This window comes from Condylura cristata, unplaced genomic scaffold (genome assembly GCF_000260355.1).
Source record: "Condylura cristata isolate star-nosed mole 26May11 unplaced genomic scaffold, ConCri1.0 scaffold00042, whole genome shotgun sequence".
Lineage (NCBI taxonomy): Eukaryota > Metazoa > Chordata > Mammalia > Eulipotyphla > Talpidae > Condylura > Condylura cristata.
The window spans coordinates 378915-397146 of NW_004567143.1; the positions used below are offsets into that span (position 1 = coordinate 378915).

The following is an 18232-nucleotide window of genomic DNA, read 5'->3' on the forward strand; positions in this document are numbered from 1 at the left end:
ATCGAGTTCTGATGAGGTTCTACTACCCCAAGCCTGGGTATGAGACTTCAGTCTCCCTCTCCTCGCTCATAAATTGTTGGCATCAGAACCTGAGGTCTAAAGTCGAAAGCCGTAAGTGGGTTTTAAAAAGCTCAGCCAAGACTGAGCCAAATTTTCAAAAGCAGCAAATAGGCAGGACATCATTATCTTCATTTTATAAATGACAATTCTGGCACACAGCGATCTGGGGACTTGCGATAGGTCACAGGATGAGCCAAAAGACATCTCCTAACTGCTCAACCTCCCGCCCCACGCGGGGTGGCGCTGGGGAGTGTTGGCAACGCACGGGTCAGCAGAGCCACAGGGCCTGTGGCCTGGACCCACCGCCCTTCCCACATCTATTCCAGGGGCAGCGGCACTGACGGGCGCCGTGTCTCACACCGTCTCCACGGCTGTGATTTGCTTCGAGTTAACGGGTCAGATCGCGCACATCCTCCCCATGATGGTGGCTGTCATCCTGGCCAACATGGTGGCTCAGACCCTGCAGCCCTCCCTCTATGACAGCATCATCCAGGTCAAGAAGCTACCCTACCTGCCTGACCTTGGTTGGAACCAGCTCAGGTCAGGGCCGCCAGCTGCGATTAGTTCAGATCTGACGGGGTGGGGGCCGGGGCCCTCGGACATTGAGCCTGAGGACAGGGTCCCTGTTCGGAAGCACTGCCTTTCATAGCCCGTGGATTAGCGTGTGTCGTGAGGGTTTCACACCTGCAAACCTCTAGGGTTGACGAAAAGGAGCCAGAGAAGGAGAGGTCTCCAGTGGAGCTAACCGCCATGCTTTCTCCCTCCGTAGCAAGTATACAATCTTTGTTGAGGACATCATGGTGCGTGATGTGAAGTTTGTTTCAGCCTCTTGCACCTATGGGGACTTGCAAACCCTGCTGCAGACCACCACAGTCAAGACGTTGCCACTGGTTGATTCGAAAGGTCAGTGGCAAGGCAGAAAGCCGGCTCTGCTGAGCGGGCAGCTGCAGAAGGTTCCATAAAAGGGGGAGGGGGCTGTGACTTGGGGCTGTCCACCCAGTCTGCCATGGGACACCCAGCCAGTGTTCCTTAGGGACATAATCGTCCTTCAGGAAGGAAAAATACAGCGTTCACACAAGCCCAGGAAAACACTTAAAAATCCAGTTAAGGAAATACAGTCATTTCTCATTATTCACAGTTGTGTTCTGTAAAGTCAGAACAAACACTGAACTGGGAACACGACACTGGGCCACCACTCCCGGGGAAGCGCAGGGCGAGGGTCCTGGGGCCTCTGGTCACGTTTCCTTCACAAACATGTTTTATGCATGCTTCGTTATAAATATGCCTCATTTCATACATAGTGTTGATTCATTATCATTGAACTCACGCCAATAGCACTTGACGAGCATACATATTTTCTCACTTCACAGCCTTCTTGGGCTTAGGAACACTAGCAAACACTTTGGAACTATGCTTGAGGGGGAATTTGAACAACACGATCACTAACGCAAAGCACAAAATTGCAAAACAAAGTGCAATAAATGAACCACGGAAGAGATGCTTGTTGACAATAGGAGAGCTGAGACAAGAAGGCCGAGGGTCGCCTTGTCCAGCCTCTGCTGGAAACACATGCCTGGAGCGAGTCAGGTTGGGCAGCCCTGCACGTTTCTGGGAATGCTTTGAGAGCTCCATGAATAGAGACTTAGGGTTACACATACATTTTAGATGGTTGGTGCAATCGCAAATAGGAAATCTGTGAATAATGACATTGGTGTGTAAACTTCCAGCCCTTCATATGGTTCTCGTCGTTAATTAAATCATGCCTGTTCTTTAGAGCTAGATTTGAGAGGTTGAAATGGTTCTGTGTGAAGGAGAGTGTGATTCTAGTAAACAGTTACTTTGCATTTCACTTCTTTCACCATCCTTCTTCTAGCACATACATCTATGTACCTTGTTTTCCTCACGGGACTGGCAGCCTTTGAGGACAGAGGCCGTAACTCCTATCACCCTCAGGCTGCTTCCTTTGGCATCATTAGTCAATAAATAAATGCTTGCCTAATGTTTGAACTTAAGTAACAGAGAAGACTCATGCAGGGCCACAAGGCGCCATTAAAATGGCTGGTTCTGATCTCAGATCATCAGAGTATCCCAATGGCTCACGTTTTATTTCCTCTAATATTTCCCCAAACCCCAAATTCCTTCTAAGTGACCTCTAAAACCACGACTCTTGGCTGGAGCAAAGCAGCCAATGACGTGTCCAGAGTTTTCCTACTAATGACGAAGGTCTGAGGCAGATTTATCTCAATAACACTGCTGCAATTTTATGGCCTTAAAATTTAATGAAAATGTTAATTATAGTAGCAGCATTTCAATAAAGATATGAAAAACCTTCCCAGGAAAGGCAGGCATTTGGCTTGTATCCTAGAAGGGCCCAGATTCTTCAAATGATTAAACATCAGCTGTCCTTACAGACTTCAGCTTTTCACACCTGAGCCTGTCTAAATGACTTGGAAAGATCCTTTTCTTCCCCGCCCCCCACCCCCGCCCCCACGGGGTTGATTAACCTATCTTAGTACCAAGTTCACCAATGTGCACACAGGTTATATAAGAGCTGGTACAAGTTAGCACCCATTAGTGTACTGTCATCTGGGTCTCTAAGTGCTAAATAGGTGAAATGAAAGGGACTGAGTGAGGTCAATCCTGGAAGGCTTTTGCAATGAATTTTAGGAAGAGAAAATGGAAAAAGAAAAGGGGGGCGGACGTTGTTCTCCCGTCCTGCTGAGCGCGCAGGGTGGGGGCGTCGGTGGAGCAGACCCTCAGGCTGAGCTTGGGCCGCTCCCGTGTCCCCCCCCCCCCCCCAGATTCAATGACCCTGCTGGGCTGTGTGGAGCGCTCCGAGCTGCAGGCCCTGCTGCAGCGCCAGCTGAGCCCGGAGCGCAGGCTGCTGGCCGCCCGGGACCTGGCGAGGAAGCTGGCGGAGCTGCCCTACGACGGCAAGGCGCGGCCGGCCGGGGAGGCGCACCGGGGCCGCCCGGAGTCGTTCGCCTTTGTGGACGAGGATGAAGAAGAAGACCTCTGGGGGAAGCCCGAGGTGACCGCTCTGGGGGAGGTGGCGCGGGCTGATCCGGGCGAGGGGAGAGCAGGAAGAGGGAGGGCCGACGGCGAGGGCTGACTAAGCAGGAGCCCCGGATCCGGGGCCCAAAGGGCCAGCGCCCCAGGATCCAGGAGCAGAGGGAGAGCAGGCTGCCAGGAGGGTTGCGCGGGAGGAGGAATTCCGAACTGGGGGTGGAGGGGAAGGAAGAGGACGGTCGGGTGGGTTCCCCGAGACCCGCTGGAAAGGCAGGGAAGCCTCGGGCAGCGTGTGGGCTCCCCTGGTCAGTGGTCACCGGTCCTCACAGGTGTCTCCCCCGGCTCCCCCGGCTCACGCCTTCCCTACCGCTTCGCTGCCCGCGGAAGAGCCCAATGGGCCCCTGCCCAGTCACAAACAGCACCCCGAGGCCCCGGAGCCTGCAGGTGAAAATTCTATTCTGCCTTTAAGTCACAGCCTTGGGGGTTCTCTCTGGGCGAAGGTGGGGTGAAGCTAGGGGGTGGCAGCAGCGGGCAGGGAATCCTGTACCTGAAGTGCTCACTTTGCTGCCCCCGGGGGCTGGAAGAGAGGGTGCCTTGGCCAGCGAGGGCCCCTGGGAAGAAAAGGCACCACTGGGACACCCCGCGCCTCGCATGTCCTCCCAGGGTGCCCACCACTTTGGGTGTTTCCCCCCACTCACCACCTCTTTCAGGTCAAAGACCCTCGGTCTTTCGGTCCCTGCTGCGCTGCCTTCTGGGCAGAACTCGCCCCCCCAAGAAGAAAGCAACCCAGGTGAGGGGCTGCCTTGGGACGGCTGGCAGGACAGGGGCTGGCCTGGGAGGAGTGAAGGAGCCGTGGGCCTCAGGGAGCAGGGGCCACCCTGAAGGAGGAGCTTCATCCCCGGCTTAGTCCCTAAGGCACATGTGTCACTCTGGCCAAGGCAAGGCGGCTGGTGGCTCATGGCACCATACCTGCTCTCGGGCCGAGGGAAACACCTGGAACCTGTGTCTCTCTTCTCTAGGATTCAACGAATTTGGTGGATAACATGTCACCTGAAGAAGTAAGTAAAGGAAATAGCAGCGTGAGGTGATGGTTTTGTCACGTGAAGACAGTGCTCATTTTTCTAAATTCTTGATCGTGCTAAGGATAAATGCAAGTGTAGGAGGGAGATTCCCAGCGTTTGAGAGTTTGGGAATGAGATGTGATTGTGGAGAAAGGCACAGGCGCCTTGCTTGAGAGGTGGAAGCCGGGGGGACCGTCATCATTTTGCAGTTTTGCGCCTCCATGGGCAAGTGGGATCGTGGTGCTAAGACGAGTCTTCGATCCCATAGACACTGGGGAGGCAGAGGCAGGGTGAGCTTTCCCAGAAGGGAGATGGTACTGGCAGCCAGCACTCACACATCAGAGGAGCGGTTGGAGGGGGACGGTGGAGAGGTTTAGCCGTCCGCTGCAACTCCCTCAAACACACACTTCTGACAAATGACTTAGGGGAAAGCTGAACAGGTCATGGCAGAGTAAGAAAGGGGCTCCCTTCCTCCTGCCTGTGAGCAGGCAACTGATGCTCATCAGTGGAGTGAAGGTACCTGGCTACGAAGCACAAAGCAGTGATGAACTTGTTGAGAAAAATACTCCAGGTGGAAAGTCAGCTGCTTGGTAGGTAGTTCCATGTCTGCTGGAAATAAAGTGCGGCCAGGGATGGTAAGAAGATTCTACAGTTTTAGCTTAGGTCTTTCCCTGGAAAGATTTTTTTTTTAAAGATTTATTTATTTATTCATATAGAACTGGGGTACAGGCCAGAGATGCGGAGGGTGAGAGGAGTCACCAGAGACAGAGCGGGGAGCAGAAAAGGCAGATCGACGAAGTCCACTGCTGAGGGGAGCAGCGGGCGGGTCAGGAGAGGTCTGCCACGCCATGTGGATCTCCTCCGGGGCAGGCGGGAATCGAACTCATGCGGAAGTGGCTTTAGCTTCTTAGTGCAGTGCTTTAACGCACTGCGCCACCAGGGAGGGCCTCCTTGGAAAGATTACAGGGAGCTACGGGCAGCCATGTGATCCACAGAGGTATTGTGGAAGGCTGGGATCTGGTAGAGGGTCACAGTTCATGGTATCTTGAAGGTTGTTTGCAAACTACATGGATGACACCCCTGGGAGAGTGAAGGAATTCAGTTGCAGGGCCCTCCCTGGTGATGCAACAGGTTTAAGCACTAGGAAGCTGTCCGCAGCCACTGCAATATGAGGTCAACCAGGAAGTGACCCACAGGGCGAGGCAGACCTCCTGTCTCCCTCTGCTCCCTCAGCAGTGGATTTCAGTCAATCCACATGTTCTGTTCCCTGTCCTGTCTCTGGCGAATCCTCTCACCTCCTGTACCTCTGGCCTGTACCCCAATTCTTGTATGCATAAATAAATAAATCTCTAACACCCTGTAGAATACATAAGACCCAAGAGCAGAACCCCCCCTCCCCTCGGACAAAAGCTGGGGGTGGGGCTGGCACGTTGGCAGCAGCTAGGTCAGAAGGCTAGGTCCGGCTCTGTGTGATCATGGGCGAGCGTCTTAAGCAACCTGTGCCTCTGTGTAGCCATCTGTGAGATGGAGACATTAGCAGGGCTGGTGGAGAGGATTAAATGAGCAGAGACAGTTAGACAGCAGAGTGAGTGCTGGGGATGTGGGCGCTGGAGATGGGTCTGTGTGGTTGGTTCTGACAGGAAGGCAACTGGGGGGGAGGGTGGAGGCAGGAAACAGCAAGACCAGGAGGACAGGACTGGCCAGGATGGTGGGAGTCTAGCCCCATCCCATAAATCGGCCAGCTCTGCAGCGCCCTGCTGAGCAGTCATCTGTCCGGTGCTGTGTGAGCACTTGTCGGGGGAGGAGGGGCAGAGAGGACTGTGACTGCAGTCCAGAAAAATCAGGAGGGACAGATGGAGAGTGTGTCACTGTGCACTAGGGGATGGTCTTCGGGGATGATCCCTGAAGCTTGAGGGGTGGTACAATTGCATAGATAGAAAAACAAGTCAATTAGTACATCGTTCACAAGGTAATGACAAGAGCTCTCAGGAAATTTTACTCATTTATCAAAGCCAGATCGCTAGTGGATTTTGTGGCACAAGGGTCAAAATCAAGCTGTCTCTGCACCTTAATGATTTTGTCACATACAAAAATGAAACCAACAGAGGAAACCTCCTCAAGGTCACGAAGCACCGCGTGGTCCCCGGCAGCTCTTCAAATCCATCAAATAGTCGCCGGCCGTGATCTCGGTGTGAAAGGCAAACACACTAGTTGCTTCACAGCACACGGGCACCCAAACTTGTCATAGCCTCGAGGAGTTCACGTCCGGTAGACAGACGTGGACAAATGCCAGGACCAGGCTGAGTGAGATCGATGGCCCTTCTGCGAAGCAAAGGCCTGCAGGAATTGACAGAGGGCAAAAGCACTCTTGCCTGGGGTGGCAGGAAGACGGGTGCGTGTGGGGTGGGGGGCAGGTGGGAGCTGCTCAAGGAAAAGCCAACTGCACAGGCAGGGGCAGAAAAGCAGCCTGAGGAGCCCAGAACTGTTGGTTTCTACAGTCATGGGTGTGGCAGAGTCGTGAAAAGTACGCCTGAAAGATGGGTTGGAAATAACAAGTATTTTGGGGTGCCAGGTGCAAGAGGAAGTGGTATTCTCCGGGCTCGGGGTGAAGGTTGATTTGGGGCCAGATGAGGGAGGGAAGGGGAGGCCCCATCCATTGGGGAGAAGGCTGGGCTAAGCGCCTGGAGGGATCTGGGGAGTTTCCCCTGGACTCGGGGTGGGAGGGTGGGGTGGGTAGGAGAGCTGTCTGGGGTCAAGGTCAAAGTCGTGGGTCTGAGGTTGAAGGCGCCCCATGGAGATGTTGGGTCACCGCTCTTCACCGCTCTGCCCTGCCCACAGATTGAAGCCTGGGAGCAGGAGCAGCTGAGCCAGCCCGTGTGTTTTGATTGCTGCTGTATTGACCAGTCCCCCTTCCAGCTGGTGGAGCAGACCTCCCTGCACAAGGCAAGTCCTTGTCCACCACTCAGAGCTTAGCTTCGGGGCGCAGGGGAGGCCTGAGGCCAGACCGCTCACCTGCTGTTTTTCCTCACAGACTCACACATTGTTCTCACTCCTGGGCCTCCACCTGGCTTATGTGACCAACATGGGCAAGCTCAGGGGCGTGCTGGCCTTGGAGGAGGTAATAGCCCGTGCCCCCTGGAGCACCAGGAGGCAGGGTAGATATGGGGGTGAGGGAGATGGGGGAAGGGATGGTTTGACCCCCGGGTGGCCCTCTTTGTTTCACACAGAGATTGGAGGGGGACAGAGGGGTGAAGCAGTCAGAGGACTGCGAAGTCCAGAGGTGACCCCTGTGATCTTCCAGGGATGGTGTGGGTTTGGGGTGAGAGTAGAGCATGATTGTCAGTTGTGTTGAGGTGCCCTGTGGGAGCAGGTAGAGAGAGAAAAAATGGGGAAGGAAGCCTGAAGGTTAGGGAGCTTGAGGTTGGATGCTCCGCCTTTCCCGTCCTCTGTCTTCTTCCCTTCCGCTGTCTCTGCACTTTCCCTCTCCTTTTATATCTGTTCTTCTCTCCTGATTGTCTCCCTTGTGGTTTTGTCATTTCCCCCAGTCTCACGCCCTCTTTTCCCCCACTTCCCAGCTGCAGAAGGCCATTGAGGGGCACACCAAGTCTGGGGTACAGCTCCGCCCCCCCCTGGCCAGCTTCCGGAATACAACTTCAATTCGAAAGACCCCTGGGAGCTCACCTCCTCCTGCAGAAGCCTGGAACCTGCCTGAGGGTGGAGCGGGGGCTGCTGGTGCAGCAGACATGGCTGCGGGCTCCCCAGAGGCCCCCGTGCCACCGCCGCCCCCAGAACCCCCCCTCTCGCTGGTGCCAGCCAAGGCGCAGGGCGAGCTGGAGGAGCTGGAGCTGGCGGAAGGTCCCGGGCCAGAGGAGGAGTTGGCTGACATCCTGCAGGGCCCCAGCCTGCGGTCCACAGACGAGGAGGATGAGGAGGAGCTGATCCTTTGACACTTCCGGGACCTCCTCGAGGACGGCCGAGAGCCCTGGCCAGAGAGGGCCTTGTGTGGAGAGCACGTCCCAAGGAGACCAGTATCCTGACCCTTTCTGGAAATGTGCTAGTCTTAGAGGAGTCCAGTCGGTGGGGTCAGTTATTAGGCCATGTCTCCCTCCCCAAGGAGGCGGGGGCAGGTGGTCTGACCTTGAGTTCCCCTGGCGGTGGCTCAGCTGCCCCTCGGGCTCCCCTCAGCCTCTGCGGGTCCCCAGGGCATAATCCCAGCTGGTCCCTGGCCTTGCGGGATTCCGCCCCTCAGCGTCCTCAGCCGGGGTGGGAGGCCAGCCTGCTGGGCCTGCAGGAGTGGAGGGCACAGGAGCACCTGTGGCCTGCCCCTGGCTGTCAACCCACTGCTGCTCCTGGATCACCCCCAAGTGCTCATGTCCCTGAGATTTGCCTCCAGACTCCACTGGGCTCTCACGTCCATCCCAAGGCCAGGGGCCTCAAAAGGCCAACCCCATCCCCCCTCCTTGGTCCAATTTAAGCAGTGAAAGGTGAATAAAAGACCACCCTGAACATGACCTAGACGAGGTCAGAAGTTCCCTGCAGAAGGAAACTTGTGCCTACCACCAGCACAACGCCCACCTGTCCCAGTGGCTCTGCCCGAACCCCGTTTTGCAGGGTGCCCCCACACCCTCCAGTTCCCAGGGCCCTCCCCAGAAAGCTACCCATCTCCCCGTTATAATCCCTGATCTGCCCTGCCGGGCAGTAGGCCCGGCCCTGAGCTCCCTGGTCGGGCTTCTCCCATCATGGGTGACTCGGGCACCCTGACCTCTCCTTGGCTAGCTCACGGTGCTCTTTTTGGGGGTTCAAAAACTCAGGCATCCTCCCCAAAACAGCCACAGGTGTCTGCCATTAGCCCATTAGACCCTAAGTAGCCCCAGTGGCTCAGCCCAGTCTCGCTCTCAGGCCTTCCCTCCTCTCATGCCTGGCTGAGTGGCCCCTCCTTCCCACTGCCCCCTCCCTGTCCCCTGGCCTAGGTTCTTTCATCCCCCAAGTAAGAGGCACACAGCAAGGGGTGCTACCACATTGTTTATGCTGCAGCTCACAGCCCACAGCCTCCTCACAGGGCCCTGCCAGGCTGAGCGAGAGGCTGAGGCCTGGCAGTGGGCCTCTGAGCCCATGCCCACGTGTATGTAATCTACAATATTCATATTTATGTCTGTGTAGTTCTCTCTGTGATATATGTCATAGAATCTCTCTTAGGCCTGCCACATTAGGAAAACACGCGAAGGCCGGCCACACACTGGGTCCTCAGACCTGGAAGGCTGAGAATGGGGGTGTGGAGGTGGGGGCTGGGGAGGGAGTAAACTCATTCACCAAGCATCCCTCCTTCACACAAAAATAAGAAGGAAGGAGTGTGGTTGGGGTGGGGAGGGGGGGGGCAATGGAAGGGGAGGAATTGGAGATTTGGATTTTCCTTTAATAAAGTAAATTGAAAGTGAAAATGCACCCCCCACCGAAAGAAAATCATTTCGCAAGAGCAGTTTCATTGACAGTAGAAACACAGCCCTGTTCTGGGACTGCTGTAGTACGTGCTGCACAGCCTGTAGCCCCAAAGGAGAAGCAACCCCCCACCCCACAGCCTCTTCCTGTACATGCCCCTCCCCTCCCCCTAAAATAGGCTATAAGCAAACCCCATGCACCCTGCCCCCGGCACCAGAGACAGTTCCTCCAGAAGAGCCCTAAAAGGGTCCCGGACCAGCTCGCTCCGCTGTGGAAGGGGGGGTTCCTTGCATAACGCCGACCCCCCTACCCTCCACCTCTGTGCTGTGGCGGCTGGCACCCCAAACCACATTCCTTCAGTTTTCTTGCCTTTCTGCAGGACCCTGTGGCTTCCTGGGGAAGGGGGTGGGCTGGGGAGGGGAAAGGAGGGAGAGAAGAGAGCTGCTTCCATAATTCCAGGGCCCTGAGCAAAAGGAACTAGGAGTGAACCCACTCGTGGGCTGAAATATGGGGCGCTAACGGTGTTAAGACAGATGGAACGAGCACACGTGGTGAGAACAGGTGGGCAAGGCAAGGAAACAGGGACCCCGGTGAGGAGGGCACCGGGAGCTGGCAAAACTCCAGGGCCGAAGCAGGTGTCCGGGCCAAGTCAGCAGCTGGAACAACGGCCTGGCAGCGGCTTCCCAGCGCCCTGGAAGTCCGGGGCCGCCAGAGTCTGGCCGCAGGCTCAAACCGCTGGATTCACAGACGGCGTCAGAGCAGGGAGGAGATTCCCCACTCTCCTCGCTACATCCACTCCAAGTCTGCTCCTGTTGCCTCCCAGAGCCAGCCCATGGTGGCCACTGTCCCTCCAGGGGGAGACCTGGCCCCTGCCTCAGTTGTGTTCAGGAGCACAGTGTGAGTGTGACCTCGAGGTGGGGAGCGGGGTCACAGATGGAAACACACACGCCTGACTCTCAACCTCCTGTGCCACAGAAGCAGAAGCCTGGGGCTTGGAAGAGGGGTTCATCTGTGCCCAGGGTCTGGAAGAGGGTGCGAGTGCCCGCCTCCGGCAAGGGATGAAGTGATGACCCCTGACAGAGTGGGGGTTAGGACAGGAGACCTGGGGTCTGGAACCACGGGCATGCACGAGAAACGAGGGAAAGGGGTCCAATGAACCCCTTAGCTCCACTTTCCCCCCATTCTCCCCATGCCCAGGGCTAGAGAGGGGGACCCAGGCAGCAGCATGCTGGCCTGCTCAACCCCCCACCCCCAGCCTGCCTGCTGTCACGATCTCTTGGGGAAATGTTGAGATTTCACACACTGCACAGAAGTCCCCACCCGAATGGAAACAGAGTGCGGGGGGACCAGGAGTTTCAGGGGCTTATGCCTCACTGTCCCTCATTCTGGGTGGAAGAAGGCTCATCTCGTCTCTCCCCTGCAGGAGGCTGGGGAGGGCGTCCTAGGAGAAGCTGAAGGGGAAGGGGGTGTAAGAGCCAGGGCCCACCCTGCCCCTCAGCACACGACCCACCAGGCCAGGCCTGACAGCACCGACTCCTCCCTCCATCCCACTCAACCCTGAGTCCCCAAGAAGTTATAAAAATGTAGAAAAGGCAAAGAGAAAAGTGTAAACAGCTCCAGAGAATTGGGGGGGCAGGGTATGGAGGGAGACACAGCACTCATGAGCCCCCCTGGCCGGAACACACACCTTCCATGTCACCCCACCCCTCCCCCCCAGGGCCAGGGCTCCCGGAGCAGGGGAGGAAGAAGGCAGGAGAAGAAGCAGAACTGGAGCAGCCAGCCCCAGCTGGGTCCTTCCCGTGGCCTTCGGATCCTCCTGTCAGCCCTGGATGCGCGCGAGAGCCCAGAGCAAGCGGCCGTGCTTGGTCTTGGCCCTGAGCGGTGACTTTCTGGCCTCCGGGGACACTGTCATCCTGTGCCCACCCCCCAGCCACACGCGGGGCTCGGGGCTCTGAAGCCAAGTTACCCATGGAGGGCTGCCCTCCACCCTCTCTGGAGAGTGGCCTCTCTGTGGCTTCCCCTGTGCCCACGAGCCAGGTCCAGCACCCCCGAGGTCCATTCCTCGTGGTAGGGATGAGGGGGGCCACCGCCAGAGAAAACAGCCGGGAAAAAGCAAGAGTGACATGGAGAACAGAGGCATTCAGACAGCCACAGGCAAGGATCCTGGAAGACAAAATCAGGGAGTGAAGAACTGAGGTCCAGCCGATGGCCACCTGCACCTCAGAAATGCTGGAGTGTCACCACCGTCACAGCCCGAGGCCCGAAGCCGCAGCCCGGCACATTCACAGCCATCCAGGTGCTGGATCTCAGGTCCGGACCTGTGGTCCCGACGCGGCGGGGGCCTGGACGGGGGGCCTGGACCGAGCCGAGCCGGCACGCCGGCCGGGCCTTCCTGGCGGGGACTGGCAGCCCAGGTTCGGCTGTGCGGCTGGGGAGGGCGGTGCGGCTGCAGCCACCCCCGGCGGGAGTGGAAGGCAGGCGTCGCGGAGGAAGCTAGTGGTTGGCCTCACCGTCCTCCTCGTCGAAGGACTGCACACCTGAGGAAGTGACGTCGGACACCTTCCGGCTGAGCGCCGTGGCCATCTCAGGGTCTTCTCGCGGCGAGAGCGACTCCAGGTCCCGGCACCCCGCGTCCTCCTCCTCCTCGGGGGCCAGTGGCCGCTTCTCCTCGTCAGAGGCGCCCCTGGCCAGGTCCACCCCGCCCACCCCTGGAGCCCAGTCAGTATCACCCCCCAGCAAAGGCGGAGGCTCCTGAGTCGAGTATCCCGAAGCAGGGTGGGAAGGCCCCATCTCGTGCAAGCTGGGCTGTGAGTCATCAAATGCAGGGCCGAGATAGGAGCCTGTGGCGGGAGAGGCAATGAGGGACTGGTCGCTGGCTTCCCAGGCGTCCGAAGACCCCAGACAGTACATGCCCTGGGACACGTAGGAGTGAGGCCATCCGTCCATGGGGCCCGGAGCCAGGGCATCTGCAGAGAGAATGGCGGAGGTCAGGGGTGTGCACAGGCTGGTGGGCGCTGCCCCCCCGACCCCCCCACAGAGAATGAAGGGTACGACTGGAGGAAGGACAGCTTGAAAGTGCAGAAGACAGAAGGTCTGGGAGCTGAGATGAAAGGAGGGAGCATATGGTTGGGGCGCTCTCGGAGGCTGCAGGGTGGCATTCTGGAGCCATCCCTCACCCTGACTCTCCATCAGTTCCTGGTAGGTGTCACTGTAGTTGCAGCCCAGTGGTTCCTGGGTGGAGTTGACACTCATGTCCTCACCATCCATGGAAGACCAGGCCATGAGCGTGGCCTCAGAGATGGCAAACTGTTCCATGACTCCTGGAAGGAGAAACGCAGTCACCACAAGGCACCCCCCGGAACCTTCAATGCATGCTTTGGGGGTACCAGGACAGTGTGTGCTGGTCAGTAGAAATAGAAAGAAGCCACGGGGCCCTCCCTGGTGGCGCAACGGGTTAGGACGCAGCACTGCAAGCCGGCCACAGCCGCTTCAGTGCAAGTTCGAGCCACGGTCCTGGAGGTGACCCACAGGGCGCGGCAGACCTCTCCGGTCTCGCCCGCTGCTCCCCTCAGCAGTGTACTTTGTTGATCTGCCTGTCCTTCTCCCCACTGTCTCTGTTGAATCTTCTCACTGCCCCCCACCTCTGGCCTGTACCCCAGTTCTGTATGCATAAATAAATAAATCTTTTTTAAAAAAAGAAAGAAGCCACTTATGCCATTTTAAATTTTCAAGTAGCCATATTAAAGGAAATTAAAAGTAGGTGGGCCTCCCTGGTGGTCCAAGGGGTTAAAGTGCAGCACTATGAAGCTGTCTGCAGCCACTACAGCATGAGTTCAATGCCTGGCCAGGGAGCTGGCCACACGGCACAGCAGACCTCTCCTGTCCTGCCCACTGCTCCCCTCAACAGTGTATTTCAGCCAATCTGCCTGTTCTGCTCCCCACTCTGTCTCTGGTGAATTCTCTCACCCCATCCCCTGCACCTCTGGCCTGTACCCCAGTTCTTAGATGCACAAATAAATAACTCTTTTTTAAAAATTAAGGAAATTAAAAGTCGGTGAAATTAATTTTTTAAATATCTTATTTGAACTCAATATATAAAAAGATGATCAATTCAGCATAGAACCCATATAAACATTAATGAGATATTTTAAATTCTTTTATTCACATAAAGCCTTTGAAATCCACTGCTGCTGTACACTTAGAGCAAGCACACCTCCATCCAGACTAGTCACCTGTCAAGTTCTCAGTAGCTGTCCAGTGGCTACTATACTGGACAGCAGTCTTTGCATATTCCCAGAAACAAGGAAAAATCCTGGGGACTTCCCAGAGGCCAGATTTAGGGTCTTCTGGTGAGATGCCCTAAGAGACTGAAGTTAAAGAATTCCAGAAATGTGCCTTTGGCCGTTTTTAGAAATGGTAGCTACTATTAGCGACCACAGACAGAGGATTCTAGAATGGAGTGGGAGGGGTGATGGTGACAGGAAGCCTCGAGGTCAACAGAGAATCCTCAAAGGAGCATCATGGTGTCATAGGTCATGCTGATATGGAATGCTGAAGAGATTCAAAGGAGAGGGGAGAAGGAGACAACAGTGAGGACAGGTAGATTTGGAGGTTCCTGTCTGGCAAAGTGGGGTGACTTACATTTCTGGCTGCCTACCCCCCAACGCTTGCCTCCACTCCCCTCCCTGAGACCCATCACCCCCCCAGCTCTCCTGTTGAGACCTGCCACTAGGGTGTGGTCACCGTGGGTGCTCCAGTGCCTTATACCTGTGGGTTCCCGGGCTGGGCCTCTTGTACACACCCAGGGGCCTTGTCTGGTCTATCATGAGAGCTGAGCCCAGGAAGTGAAGCCAAGACTACTTGGTGCTCGTGGGCCAAGGAGGGACGGGCCCCGAGGCCTGCCTTTCTTTTTCCCTGGTGAAACAGGAGTGCAAGTCCAGAAGTCCTCTCCGAGTCCAAGGCCTTGGCCTAAAGGAGTCCAGGGCTGGACAGTCCCGTATGTAGGAGAGAAGGCATGCGGGACAGTGGATGCTCAATCCCGTGGAGTGCTCCCCAGTTTCTCAGAGGATAATAAAAATCAGTTTGAGGGCTCGTGTCAGAATTGCCAGTTCAATCAACAGGGAAGGAGGAAGACAGGACAGGAGTGGGCCAAGCACAAGGGGCTGCGGTGATGTGCACGGGAGTTCTGGGGGTGAGAAATTCACGGGGAAACCGTGCATTGTACAAAAATGAAGGAGGGTATAATAAATATATTTTAAAAGTTAAATTAAAGGGCCCTCCCTGGTGGCTCAAGGGGTTAAGCACAGCAGCGTGGTGCCAAGCCCTTCGCATGCTGCAGGGAGTGTGAAGTGCCGCACTATGAAGCTGTCAGCAGCCACTGCAGCACGAGTTCGATCCCTGGCCAGGGAGTGACCCACAGGGCGCAGCAGACTTCTCCTGTCTCCCCGCTGCTCCCCTCAGCAGTGTGTTTTGGTATATCTTCCTGTTCTGCTCCCCACTCTGTCTCTGGTGAATCCTCTCACTCCCACCTTGGTACCTCTGGCCTGTACCCCAGTTCTTATAAGCATAAATAAGTAAAGCTTTTTAAAAAATTAAATTAAGAAAGAATCACCAGTTCACAGTAGTTGGAATTAGAGCTGATCGGGTAGGGAAGCCTAAGGGCCGTGGTGTGGGCAGACACATCCTGCCATGGGGGGGTGGGACTGGCAGGGCAATCACTGGCCACCCCACGCCTGGGTCCCCGCGGGCTCAGGGCACAGGTACCTGCCAGGAAGCGAGCCTCCTTCTCGCCATCGCTGAGGTCCGAGTAGGCATCTGTGTCCCTGCGCACAGCTTCGTGGCTGTGCTGCGGCTGGAGGGCAGGGGCCTTGCCCCAGCCCTGCCACTCGATCATGTGTGCCACCCGGCCTTGCCCCATGGCGGTGGGCTTCGTCACGTGGTCCTTCATGCTCCTCGAAATCCCTGAGGGGCCAGACATGATCACACCCTCCAGAACAGGTTGCAAGGCCCGGCCCAGATGCCCTGCTCACCTACTCTGGCCCTAGGGGGCTCCATCCCAGGGCGGGCAGGTGAGCCCTAGACCTGTGGGGCAGCGGGGAGGAGACAGAGCAGCAGACAGGGCAAGCAGGTCAGGGGGACAGAGATGAAGGTCTTCTCAGACCTGACTTTTGTGAGATGTGGCCTGAAGGCACCTACGAGTCGGTCTGAGCCGGGAGGCTGACTCAAGTTGTGGAAGCTGACTCAAGTGGGGGCAGTTGATGGTTCTTGGGGTCTTCGGGTAGAGGGGTCTCACCTCCTATCTGGATGCATCCTTGGGGCGGAGCGGGGGGGGCTCACCTGAGAAAGATGACTTGGCCAGGGCGCCAATGCCGTAGGCGTTCGAGTTTCGCTTAAGCTTCGGAAGGATGGACGTGGTGTCCTCCATGGACAGCTGGGGTCGGGGACACAGAAGGTGGGGAATAGGAGGGTTAGGAGCGCTTTATATGTGGAGGGTTCTTGATTTCCAGGGAGGACACACCAAGGCAGGCGACGAGGAAGAGCCTTACACCCGGGGGTCCCTCTCCCCATCCACCCTAGAAAAGGCAGAGGTAGGCTGGGAGCACTGGACTCTGGAAGGCCTGAGGGGGAGTATCAGGAAGAGAAGGGGGGGTGGTCTGGGCAGGTTTGGGGGGCTGCACTCACATTGATGCCATCCCAGGAGAAATCCGTTCGGGTTTGCTGTGAGTGGGGAGAAAAGGAAGTGGGTGTCTTGGCATTGCTGGAATGCCAGTAACCCCCCTCCCCCCTTCTACAGAGGGGCTTCTGGAAGCAGGTGAAGTGGGGTGGACTTCCCCGAAGTTAAGGGAGCTGGCATCCTGAGGCAAAGCCAAATGCTCCGTGAGAGTGTGGGTCTGAGGTGCCAGGATGAGCTGGCCTGCGACTGAGGAAGCTAACTTGCGTTTTGGGCTGTGGGTGACTGTTCTTGGGGTCTTTGCGTAGAGGGGTCTCACCTCCGTGGATGGCCGGTGGAGGCTGCTGCCGTGCAGCGAGCTGGTGCTGTCCATGTTGATCTGGTCAACATCCTTCAGGCCCTTCCAGTCCACGGCAATCACCTCATTCCCTGAAGCAGGCAGAGGTTAGCTGCTCCACCTTCAACCCCCCCACCCCCTCCCAAAGCCCCACGTTGGTCATGTCCTCCAGAAGGGGGTCAGCCCCTCCAGACATGACCCTCCCCTTTCCTCCAGCTACCTCTCCTCTCCCTGACAGGCCTTATCCATCTGTGTCCCTCCTCTCCCCAATTGTTGTAAGAGAAATAATAATGCTGCACCAAAATATTCCATTTGTGCTCAACCAAGAATAGCACTCGGAGAAAAAGTGTTCTATGGCCATATTTGTTGTGGTGGTTTAAATGGACGGGTCAGTGGCTGGAAAGATGTCCACGCTGTCCTGAGGGACCTCGGGGCTTCTAAGTGGAGTATGGCAGAAGCATCTAGTACTTTCTACAAACAAATAAGAGCAGGGCATCACCAGGGGCCACTTCTCTAGTTGTGGGCTGGTGTTGGGGGTGGGGGAGGCCTGTATCTTCCTGCCCCACCCTCCACGGGAAGGGGTGAGTCCCCCAGACTGGAAGAGGATCAGCAGAACAGAGGCAGGTGTTGGGAGTGTCCCCCAGAGGTAGGAAGAACAGAGACAGCAAAGGGACAGGCAGGATGGTCTCCCCCAATTGTGGGGAGACAAATGATGGATTAAAGAGGGGAGCAGGGCAATTTTAAAATAGGAACGATCAAGTTAAGACGACAAACGATAACAGGAAAAAAGGAGAGGGCAGGATTCAGGGGCGACTAGGAGCCTGGAGGCCCAGGAGGATGGCCGGTTAAGGCGAGGGAGTTCTTGTGAAGCACCAGGGCAGCTGCGGAGGCCTCCAGCCTGGGGCCAGCTGGCTTGGCTGACCCTCACTACAGAAAAGTTCTAAGGGTCAGCATTAAGGTTGGGGGCCCACCCTGAGAGGGGGTGAAGCCAGTGGGGGGGGGCCAGGAGGAGGCACAGGGCTGTCAACAACACAGCCCAAGGATGGGAGGGGGTCAACAGCATCAGAGGGAGGTGGGACCCCACCAAAGTGGGGCGCTGCTACCTTGGGACACCGGAGAGCCGGACATGGGTCAGGCCCAAGGTGGTGGCGGGTCGAAGAGGGGAGCCGGCCCACCGGGGCCTTGAGAGCCCGAGTGGGGCAAGCAGAGCAAATCTCCGTCCGAGGAGGGAGAGGGTGAGGGCACAGTGGGAGAGAGGGGAGGGAGGGGAGGTGGCCTTGGGAGAAGAGGGAGAGCTGAGTCAGAGCCGTGGGGGGCAGGGAGGGGGAGGCAGAGAGAACCCGGCAAGAGGGGAAGGCAGGGGAGGAGGGGTAGCCATGGAAATCGATCGGGTCTCGGAGAAATCAGGCTTCCGGAGAGTGAGTTTGTATGCAGTAATAACACGAATTATTCTCTCAGCCTGAGGTCACTGGGGCGTGTGGGCGGGAGAAATTGGGAGTTAGAAAGGGAGAAATCGGGGGTGGGGGCGAGGGTTGCATGGATCTGTCGCGCGGGGAGTGGAGTGGGTACCTGGGGCGGGGGTGAAGGAGGCGGGAGCCGGGCAGGGGCGGAGGGGAGAAGCCGACCCGGGAGCGCCTCCTCCCTCCCCCATCAAAGGTA

General features: G+C 56.9%; 2 protein-coding genes across 2 annotated transcripts in view; one reads left to right on the forward strand and one right to left on the reverse strand.

Moving 5' to 3' along the window:
- Positions 1–9424, forward strand: part of CLCN1 (chloride channel, voltage-sensitive 1) — a 28611-nt gene extending 19187 nt beyond the window's left edge. Inside the window, exons 15-23 of the mRNA XM_004694406.2 lie at positions 387–600; positions 830–963; positions 2862–3091; positions 3399–3513; positions 3780–3859; positions 4089–4127; positions 6969–7073; positions 7162–7248; positions 7706–9424. Of these exons, the coding sequence (XP_004694463.1) occupies positions 387–600; positions 830–963; positions 2862–3091; positions 3399–3513; positions 3780–3859; positions 4089–4127; positions 6969–7073; positions 7162–7248; positions 7706–8077 (1376 nt within the window). The 3' untranslated portion in view covers positions 8078–9424. The remainder of the gene's footprint in view (positions 1–386; positions 601–829; positions 964–2861; positions 3092–3398; positions 3514–3779; positions 3860–4088; positions 4128–6968; positions 7074–7161; positions 7249–7705) is intronic.
- A 2261-nt stretch (positions 9425–11685) lies between these two features.
- On the reverse strand, positions 11686–17849 carry FAM131B (family with sequence similarity 131, member B). Its single transcript, XM_004694407.2, has 7 exons — positions 17677–17849; positions 16556–16665; positions 16248–16283; positions 15903–15996; positions 15330–15527; positions 12743–12886; positions 11686–12532 (listed from the first exon to the last, which is right to left on the reverse strand). Exons 1-7 carry the CDS (start codon positions 17699–17701, stop codon positions 12060–12062), a joined length of 1080 nt encoding a protein of 359 aa, XP_004694464.2. The 5' UTR covers positions 17702–17849; the 3' UTR covers positions 11686–12059.
- Between the last annotated feature and the right edge of the window lie 383 nt (positions 17850–18232).

What these genes read in the sequence shown, in the direction of transcription:
- FAM131B (XM_004694407.2), bottom strand. Translation starts at nt 17,701, where the DNA reads ATGTCCGGCTCTCCGGTGTCCCAAG. An exon ending in GGCCAAGTCATCTTTCTCAG is followed by an intron (nt 15,528 to 15,902) that starts GTGAGCCCCCCC and finishes CTGGCCCCTCAG; the next exon opens with GGATTTCGAGGAGCATGAAG. An exon ending in GGAGGCTCGCTTCCTGGCAG is followed by an intron (nt 12,887 to 15,329) that starts GTACCTGTGCCC and finishes TTCTCCTTCCAG; the next exon opens with GAGTCATGGAACAGTTTGCC.